Source organism: Cyprinus carpio, unplaced genomic scaffold (assembly GCF_018340385.1).
Source record: "Cyprinus carpio isolate SPL01 unplaced genomic scaffold, ASM1834038v1 S000000170, whole genome shotgun sequence".
NCBI lineage: Eukaryota > Metazoa > Chordata > Actinopteri > Cypriniformes > Cyprinidae > Cyprinus > Cyprinus carpio.
This window is the reverse complement of record NW_024872921.1, coordinates 201,349-210,869: the sequence shown is the minus strand read 5'-3', so window position 1 is coordinate 210,869 and position 9,521 is coordinate 201,349. Positions and strand designations below refer to the sequence as shown.

General features: G+C 42.3%; 1 protein-coding gene across 1 annotated transcript; it reads left to right on the top strand.

Annotated features, from left to right (window-relative positions):
• Positions 1-2,033: 2,033 nt before the first annotated feature.
• Positions 2,034-2,824, top strand: LOC122142823 (piggyBac transposable element-derived protein 4-like). Its single transcript, XM_042753882.1, has 2 exons — positions 2,034-2,282; positions 2,380-2,824. The coding sequence occupies exons 1-2, from the start codon at positions 2,080-2,082 to the stop codon at positions 2,822-2,824; spliced, it is 648 nt and encodes a 215-aa protein (XP_042609816.1). The 5' UTR covers positions 2,034-2,079.
• Positions 2,825-9,521: the final 6,697 nt, after the last annotated feature.

Genomic DNA, 9,521 nt, shown 5'->3' with positions numbered 1-9,521 from the left:
AAAAACTTTGAGAATAAATTGAATATGTATATTTGTATATGTATGATTGATGTTGCAAGTATTCAGTAAAAAAATGTAATGCATGTCAGTTTCATGTATGCATCATACATGAAATAAAACTTTTTTTTTTGTGAAGTTTCTGTAACAACACTCTAGTAGCTATGTTTGGATTAAGATTTCTGATTAGAAAGAGCAATTTCACCCTCATAACTTTATGCAGTAATGAACAGGGGAGATATTTTGTTCAGATAAGTCTCAGTAAGCAGCCAGAGCTGTTTACGCTAAGGCCAATGTGTTTTCTGCCATTCTGTCTGCCAATGAAAGAACCTGATATTGACAAAACTCCTCATCCAATAAAAAGGTAAAATTACCACCTGTTTGATATCACATGTTCAGGTGAGGTTTATAAAACGTGCAGCCATAAAGGGAAACCTGCCAAAACTAGGAGTAGCCATTTCATTTGCACTCTGAACTCTGCATACGTCCCACATGAATCCAAAGAGGACCGAAACAAAGGTTTTTACAGCCTTTCGGAAGTTGTAGAAGAACTTTGCAAGTCGCTCGAGTGAAGAAGAGTCTGAGGGAGAAGAGAATGAGTCCAGCAACGATGAGCCAGACATTTTGGAAGAGATTTTTTCAGAACGCCACAGAAGGGTAAGTTTCTACATTTCTTTAGAAATCTCTCTCTCTCTCTCTGTGTGTAATAGATATATATATATATATATATATAAACATATGCTGGGAGCAGCATGTAAATGTAGAATGATACTACTTACATGTACTTATTTTACTTGTAATATACTTACATTTTACTTATATTTATAATAGGTGTCCAGATAACTACTGATGATGTGGATGGACTGCTGAACCAATATCATCATTTGCATCATCATCAGGTACTGACTCCTAGCAATTTTGAAGACAGACTGAGAGCTACAACCAGGGGAAGACAAGGGAGAAGCGTGTGAGAGGAAGAGGAAGAAGCAGCAGTGTGAGGGGCAGAGGAATAGGAAAGAAGCAGTGTGAGGGGAAGAGGAAGAAGCAGTGTATGGGGAGAGGAAGAAGCAGTGTGAGGGGAAGAGGAAGGCAGACTGACTTGGCTTCAGAGATACTCTTTCTGATACTGAAGAGAGATGGCATGATTCAGAAGAGCCTGACATTGTACCGATTGAGCCCATCTTCAAGCCAGAACGTACGCCTGGGGCCTCAAGTTATCACTTCACAAGATTTACAGCCCTCTAGAGTTATTTCATTTCTTTTTTTCATCCGATGTCTGCCAGACCATTATAAAAAAACACAAATGCCTACTCTGACTGAGCTGACAAGCAGAACAGCACAAGGAGACTAAAGCAGGAGATGTGCCAAAAGGACTTGTTTAGTTTCCTTTCAGGTGTCCTATCCATGGGTCTGGTAAAGCTTCCAGCAGTGCCAGACTACTGGAATGGATCCGGCTTTTCAATTTCAGCTTCCCGGCATCAGTCATGTCCTGCAGAAGATTCAAGGCAATCTCTAATGCACTTCACATCAGCGATCTAAAGGTGGATGCAGAAAAACATCAAGAAAAGAGGTACCCTGATTACGACCGCCTGTGCCAAAGTTAAGCCCTTATATGTGCAGCTTCGTGACCGGTGCAAGAGCTTCTTGTCATCCTGACCAAAACATCTCAGTGGATGAAAGAATGGGTAGCTTCTAAAGCACGGATCAGTCTGAAGCAGTACCACAGGGACAAGCCAAAAAACCAAATAGGGGTATAAGCTCTTTGTACTAGCAGATTCACGGTTTGGCTATACGTGGGATTTTTTTATTTATGAGGGAAAGATCCCCCACAACTCAAAACCCACAGAACAAGGGGCTGAGCTATGAATCTGTAGTAGCTTTAGTCAATCCCAGTGTCTTGGGTACTGGCTATAAGCTCTATGTAGATAACTTTTACACAAGCCCAATGCTCTTCCGGGAACTCCTTGAAAAACGGATCTTCGCCTGTTGGACCATCAGAAGCAAACAGGATAGGCTTCCCCCAAACCACCGAAAATAAATTGCCCAGAAAAGCTCCTCGTGGGTCCATTAGGTGGATCAGGGATGACAATCTTCTGTTTGTTGAATGGAAGGACACATGACAAACTTCTGTTTGTTGAATGGAAGGACACAAGAGAAGTTATGATGTGCTCCTCCTTCCATTCAGCTAACGGAAACCAGACGGTGCAGAGGAGGGTCAAGACACCTGATGGGCAATGGGTAGAAAAGACGGTCCCCATTCCTGCTGCAGTGTCCGACTACAACAAGTGAGTAGAATTTATTCTCCGGTGTGTTGCAAGAAAATATGCAGAAGTGTTTAGGTTTTATATACTGACTTGTGTTTTATGTTTGCTTTTCACACAGGAACATGGGAGGTGTTGACATGTCTGATGCCCTCATTGGGTATTATACCGTCCTTCGAAAAACAAGAAAGTGGTACCGGTCTCTATTTTACCATTTTGTGGACATCGCTGTTGTAAACGCCTTCATCATTCAACAGCAGCTGGCTAAAATGAAACAAAAGAAGGCAAAAAGTCAGAGGGAGTTTCGAGAAGCTCTGGTCAGTCAGCTTGCTGACTGGATGCCACCACCTGCACCACCTGCATCCTCTGCTACACCTGCTCCTCCTGACTCCCAGCATGACTGCCACAAGCCAAAGCACATCTCTAATTCAAAACGTGCTTTCAGAAGAAAGTCCAGAATGTGCCACATGAAGACACCAGTCTTCTGCCCTGCCTGTGATGCTGCTCTCTGTTTCCTGCCAGAACGTGATTGCTTCAACAACTGGCATGACAAGAACAGCCTGTAACACCAACAAATATAGAGTTGTATATAGTTGTGTTATGTAGTAATAATATAAATATGCATGTATATAGTTATTTATAGTAATAGTGATTGTGAGATAGTAGTAATAGTAGTAGTCAAGTCAAAGCTTTTATTGTCGTAAGCACAGTGAGGAAAACAAGTTTCCCTGTACAATGTGGTTTCAGTAGTAGTTGTATTGTATATGGTCATATAAAAATTTTATATGTCATATTTATGGTTTAAAAAATCATTTACAACCTATCTAGAATGTTTTATTGCTGTTTGAATAAAAAAAAAAGCGTAAATCAAATCAGTCGTCCATTACAAATCATACAAGGAGCATGACTAGTTCCTAGTGGACATTGTTGGTATAGCGACTAAAAATAACACAGAAACCCTCATTTTTTTGTGATATCAATGTCAAATTTGGAACACAACTTCTTTAGACTTAAGGATTTTCATTTGACATGAAATTAATTTAATTTTTTTTAATAAAATATAAATAAATATTAAATTACTTTTTTTATTACAACAAACTTAAACACCTATGACTTTTTTGTTTTAAATTTTATTCAACTTCCAAGTGTGTTTTTAAAAACGAGCCCAAAATTAGGTTCATATTCCAAACCATTCCAGAATTACATTAATTTGAATCTGGACTCCCCCTTTTCAGCTCTACCCCCCAAAAGGGGGGTGACACTTAAGGGGTTAAGTGCAAGTGTCTGATACAATACCAACAATAACAAAAATATTTTAATAATTTGAGTGAAATCACATTTTATAACAATTAGAATATTTTAATTATTTTAATATTTTGATTTAGCCTAACCACGGCCCCCCTGCAATACCGCTTTGGCCCACGGGGGGGGCGCGGCCCACAGTTTCGGAAGCACTGGCCTAGCCGATGTTACATTTGACAGCTGCAGTCAGGGAAAATAAAAGAAAAACACTGTAGTTAAAATATTGAAATGTTCGCAGATGAAAGTTTAGTACTTATGAAGTTATTGTAGTGTTTAGGATATGCAGTATGAAGTTAACGACAGTGATGTTTTACGACATTGACGCACGGTGGTACGCCGGCCGTCTTACGTTGTGAAAACGACAGAATGTTAGCACCAAGCCCGTGAGGGATGGCTGTCTATGTGAGAACTGTCTAATGTGTTATCACAGTAAAGCATACTGAGTACATACGTCTGGTCCTTGCCTAATTCCTGAACGAGAACATCACATTGGCGACGAGGATAATCAACGACAAAGGCTAAAAAAAATTAAATAAAAAAAGATGTCGCTTGGAAAACACTGTCGCTCTGCCAGCCTTCGATACCGAAACGGATCCGAGTTCAGTAGGACCACGCTGGACAAAATGGATACAAAGGTTTGAGAACTATATTACAGCAGTAAACACCATACCGGAGATGCGAGGCAGAAAGCATCACTACTGCACTTAGCGGGAGAGCGCGTGCATGACATCTATGACACGCTAGCAGCAGAGCAAGATAAGTTTGCTGACGTTAAGATGAAGCTAGGCACAAATTTACACCTAAAAAGAACGTTCAGTATCAAGTATATATATTCCGAAAGGCAGTGCAACAGCCGGGCGAGAACCTAGACACATACTGTACCAGACTACGCATGCTAGCAAAGAACTGTGAATTTGCCGACGTAAAACCATGAAATTAAAGCACAGCTGATCCAAAGCTGCAGTTCAACCAGGCTGCGTAGAAGAGCGCTCAGAGAACCCGGAAACAGCCTGGATGATCTTCTCGAATATGGGAGAACTTTAGAACTGTCCGAGCAACAAGCAGCCGGCATGGAACAGAGTGTAGCTGCATCAGTGAATGCAGTGCATCAGAATGGGCGAACAGCTACCAGCCGACGCGCCGGGAGAGCCAAGCCCAACGTCCAGTGCAGGAATTGTGGTGGAAATTATCCACATGATGAAAACTGCCCAGTGAAAGGAAAAAGACTGTAAAGCATGCGGGAAACTAAACCACTTTGCCAAGCAGTGCAGGGCAAAACAAAAGAACACATGGAAAAGACTTTGAAATAAAAACACAGAGACAACAGCAAGCAACACAAAATGCACAAGAAAGTGTATAACATCACCAGCACAACACATAGTACCACACTGTGTGATAGCTGATGAAGGTAATGAAGGGTGATAGCTGCTCTCTGCTAGGCTACAAACACAGCTAAAAAGCTAGGCCTCATCAAGATCATTAACACTGTGTCTGCTACAACCAGCCAAACAGTAGCAGATGAGTTAGTACAGAAACACCCAGAGCTGTTCGAGGGCATTGGCGTGCTGAAAGACTTTCAGGTAAAGCTTCACATCAACACTGACATTCAACCAAACCTGTCAGCCACATACTTTCACATCCGACAGAAGGTTGAAGAGGAGCTGAAAACAGCTGGAGGATGACGACGTCATCGAGACAGTCACAGGCCCTACGCCATGGGTCTCCCCCATCATGACGCCACCCAAGCCAAAGGATCCGGACAAGGTTAGAATCTGTGTCAACATGAGACAGGCCAATACCGCCATTCAACGTGAACGCCACTTACACAAACCATACATTCTGTGTATGGTAAAAACACAGAAAAACCATGACGACAGTCTCAGAGCTGTGTTCCAGAGACTGAAAGAAAGAGGGGTCACACTCAATAAAAAGAAATTTTAATTCAACAAAAGTAAATTTGAATTCTTTGGATTTATTTTTTCAGCTGGTGGAATCTCAGCTGACCCAAAAAAAATTGCTGCCATTCAGCAGGCGAGTGATCCACAAGACCAGACTGAAGTCAGGAGTCTGCTGGGCATGGCGAACTACAGTGCTCGCTTTATCAAGGACTTTGCTTCCATCTCTGCACCACTACGTGAGCTGACCAGAAAAGACCACACCATGGCACTGGAGCCCTGAGCACGCCCGAGCACTACAGATGATCAAAGACAGCCTGACCAGCAACATAGTAATGTCATACTTCGATCCACCCAAAGACACAGAGCTTGTGGTAGATGCGAGTCCCGTCGGTCTAGGCACTGTTCTCTACCAAAAGGATGGAAAGGGAGAGAGGCACACCATAGCATACACCAGCCATGCTCTCAGTGACGTAGAAAGACGTTACTCACAAACGGAAAAGGAGGCATTGGCCATTGTGTGGAGTTGTGAACACTTTCACCTGTACCTGTATGGCAACCCGTTCATCCTTGTCACGCACCACAAAGCTCTAGAGGTCACATGGAACAACCCTCGTTCAAAACCACCTGCAAGGATCGAGAGATGGGGGACTGAGACTACAGCCCTACAATTTCAGGGTAGAATACAGAAAAGGTGCAGACAACCCTGCTGATTACATCTCCCGTCACCCCATCCCGATGCAGATGAGTGAAAGCACAAGAGCGATAAAAGTGGCAGAGGAGTATGTCAACTTTGTGGCTGAGCATGCCACACCAAAAGCTATGACTATCTCCATGAGATAAAAGACGAAACACTAAAAGACCCAATCCTGCAAAAGGTTAGTACCCACATCAGAGACAACACTTGGCACAAAATCACAGGCGACACACAACATGCTGAAACACTAAAAAAGTACAGAGAGATTAATGGGGAGCTCACTGTGTCCCACACGACGACATCGTCCTGCGAGGTACACGAATTGTCATCCCTGCATCCCTTGAGCACAGAGTATTACAGCTAGCCCATGAAGGACACCAGGGCATTGTAAAGACTAAGACATTGCTCAGGTCAAAGGTCTGGTTTCCTAACATAGACCAGAAAGCAGAAATGACTGTCAAGAACCTGTTTAGCATGTCAAGCCAACACACCTATGACACAGTCCGAGCCGCTGAGAATGTCCGAGTTGCCAGAAGCCCCATGGCTTAACATCAGTGCAGATTTCTACGGCCCACTTACAACTGGAGAATATCTACTAGTTGCAGTGTTGTAGTCGAGTCACCAACTGTCGAGTCCAAGTCGAGTCTCGAGTCCCAGTGTTCGAGTCCGAGTCCAAGTCTGAGTCACCAAAGAAGAGTCCGAGTCGAGTCCAAGTCGAGTCACCATTACCAGAGTTCGAGTCCGAGTCGAGTCTCAAGTCCCCAGTGTTCGAGTCCGAGTCGAGTCTCAAACCCCCAGTGCCTACATGTCTCCACTCTGGGACCTTCAAAGAACTGATAAAATGTATTGAGTTGGTAGGCATTGAAGTCCATTATATGAAGAAAACATCCTGAAATGTTTTCCTTAAAAAAACATAATTTATTTTCCACTGAAGAAAAAAAGCCATGGATATCCTGGATGGCATTGGGAGGAGTAAATGATTAGGAATTTTTCATTTTTGTGTGAACTAATCCTTTAACACTGTATTACAGAAATACACTCAGCGAAAAAAAGAAACGTGCATTTTACAGGACACTGTATTTTAAAGATACTTAAAACGTAAAAATCAATACGATATGCCGAGAGAGAGAGAGAGTGAGTGTGTGTGTGTGTGTGAGAGAGAGAGAGAGAGAGAGAGAGAGAGAGAGAGTGTGTTTGAGTGACCGAGTGATTTAGCGTGAGTGCGTTTGTATGTGTTCTAGTGAATGTGTGTGTGTGTGACGGCACGCGACTGGTCAGAAAGCAACGTGTAACATTAGTCTGACATGTTTCTTGTTCACGACACCACAGGATTTTAGGAGTCAAAATTGCGTCATCCATCTGACACAGTGACCATTGCAACAGACAAAAAAATTGTGTAATCTGACACAGTGACTATCGCAACAGAGACAAAAAAAAATCATGTAATCTGATCTGACATGCACGAGCATAAAGTGAGTGACGTCAGTGAGTGTGTTGTCAAGCAAAGAGAGCAAGCGGTAGCAGTGTCTGTGAGGGAAAAAAATAGATCCCGGCAGGTCTTGGGCACGAAACAGGAAAAGTGTAACACCTTATATAATTTTTATAACATAGCATATTTTAGTCAAAAACAACGTGATGAATGCTCAAGTCCGATTTTATATATCATCGAGTCCGAGTCCAGGTACGAGTCATCAGTCCGCGAGTCCAAGTCGAGTCACGAGTCCAGAGAATGGGAGTCTCGAGTCGGACTCGAGTCCAAAGAATCGTGACTCGAGTCGGACTCGAGTCCGAGTCCAGGACTCTAGTACTCCATCACTGACTAGTTGTCATAGATGAATACTCTCGCTACCCAGTTATTGAAATTGTAAGATCTGTCTCAGCCAACACAGTCATTCCAATCATCGACAAAGTGTTCTCGATGTTTGGAATTCCCAGAGTTTTAAAAACGGACAATGGGCCCCCTTTTAACAGTGAACAGTTTTCCAAGTTTGCAGGCCATCTAGGTTTTCACCATCGGAAAATAACACCTCTCTGGCCCCAAGCAAATGCAACAGCAGAACGTTTCATGTGCACGCTTGGAAAAGCAATCCGCGTGGCAGAGACGCAGAACGCCCCATGTAAACAGAGACTCAACATGTTTCTCCGTGAGTATCGTACCACACCACACAGCACCACAGAAGTTAAGCTAAGTTTACCGCCAGCGTCCATCATACCTCAATGACTATGAGCTTGTGTGAAGAATGTTTACACTTAATCCAGCAATAGATTAGTCTAAAGGTTTCTGAAAGACAGAATGTGTAATACTGCCACGTGTACCACCGCCCAGGGCCGCGGCGTTAACTGCAAGTCAAAATCTTTTGCGAAACTACCGTCAGGTGGCGCAAAGGGACAGATTGCAAAACAGATGTAATTGTAAAATGTTGGTTTGCAAACGGAGATGAAAACGTCAAAGTAAAACAACAATAACATAATAATATAACATTGTAACATCCTTAAAAACAATAGGACAATTTACAGTGAGTTTAATTTCAAAACGTAGGATATATTTACATTTATGCATTTAGCAGACGCTTTTATCCAAAGCGACTTACAGTGCATTCAGGCTAATGTTTTTGACCTAACATGTGTTCCCTAGGGCTGTATTACTCATTTTTCTATCGTCTCGGACTTGTCTCGGACTCATTGGTGTTTGCACTCGGACTTGTCTCGGACTTGGTCATTGGACTCGCCAAATGTTCTCGTTGGTCTCGACCGAGTCCAGCAAAAAAAATTCTCCTTCAAAACAAAAGCACATTTGCATGTCGCGACTGAAAACGTGTGGAAAACGCTAGGCGCGCCGCTTTCTCTTTTTTCCCAAAGCACTCTGTAGCCTGCGCTCTATGCTTGCGCTTCAGTGGCGTCTGCTGTTGCTAGGCAACCATTACCTGCACTAAAAATCCCTTGCAGTATCTCTGCTAATAAATTCATTTTAAAAATGGCTATCCTTGTACAGCTATGATCAGCTGTTTCTCCATCTTGGCTTAGCTTTCAATTTTGTTACGGGAAAGGATGTGCATGACCAGCGGCGCACTTGCTGCGTTCTGAGAAGTTTAGATGTTTCTAGTTTAATTTTCTACTTGTTAGATTGTGTTTTATTTATGTCTACACCTAGGTAGCCTTAAATTTACCAATAATGAAATACGTATTAATGTTGTACATTATAGGGGTTGCAAGAGTACTGATTTCTACTAGTTGATTTTTTATTTAAAAAATACATGAGTTACTCGACTACTCGTGGTTCATGCTATTGTAAATGAAAACACATTAAATAGTTTTTTTTTTTTTTTATCAATAAGTGCTTATTGATTTATAGCCATATGCAACAATTAC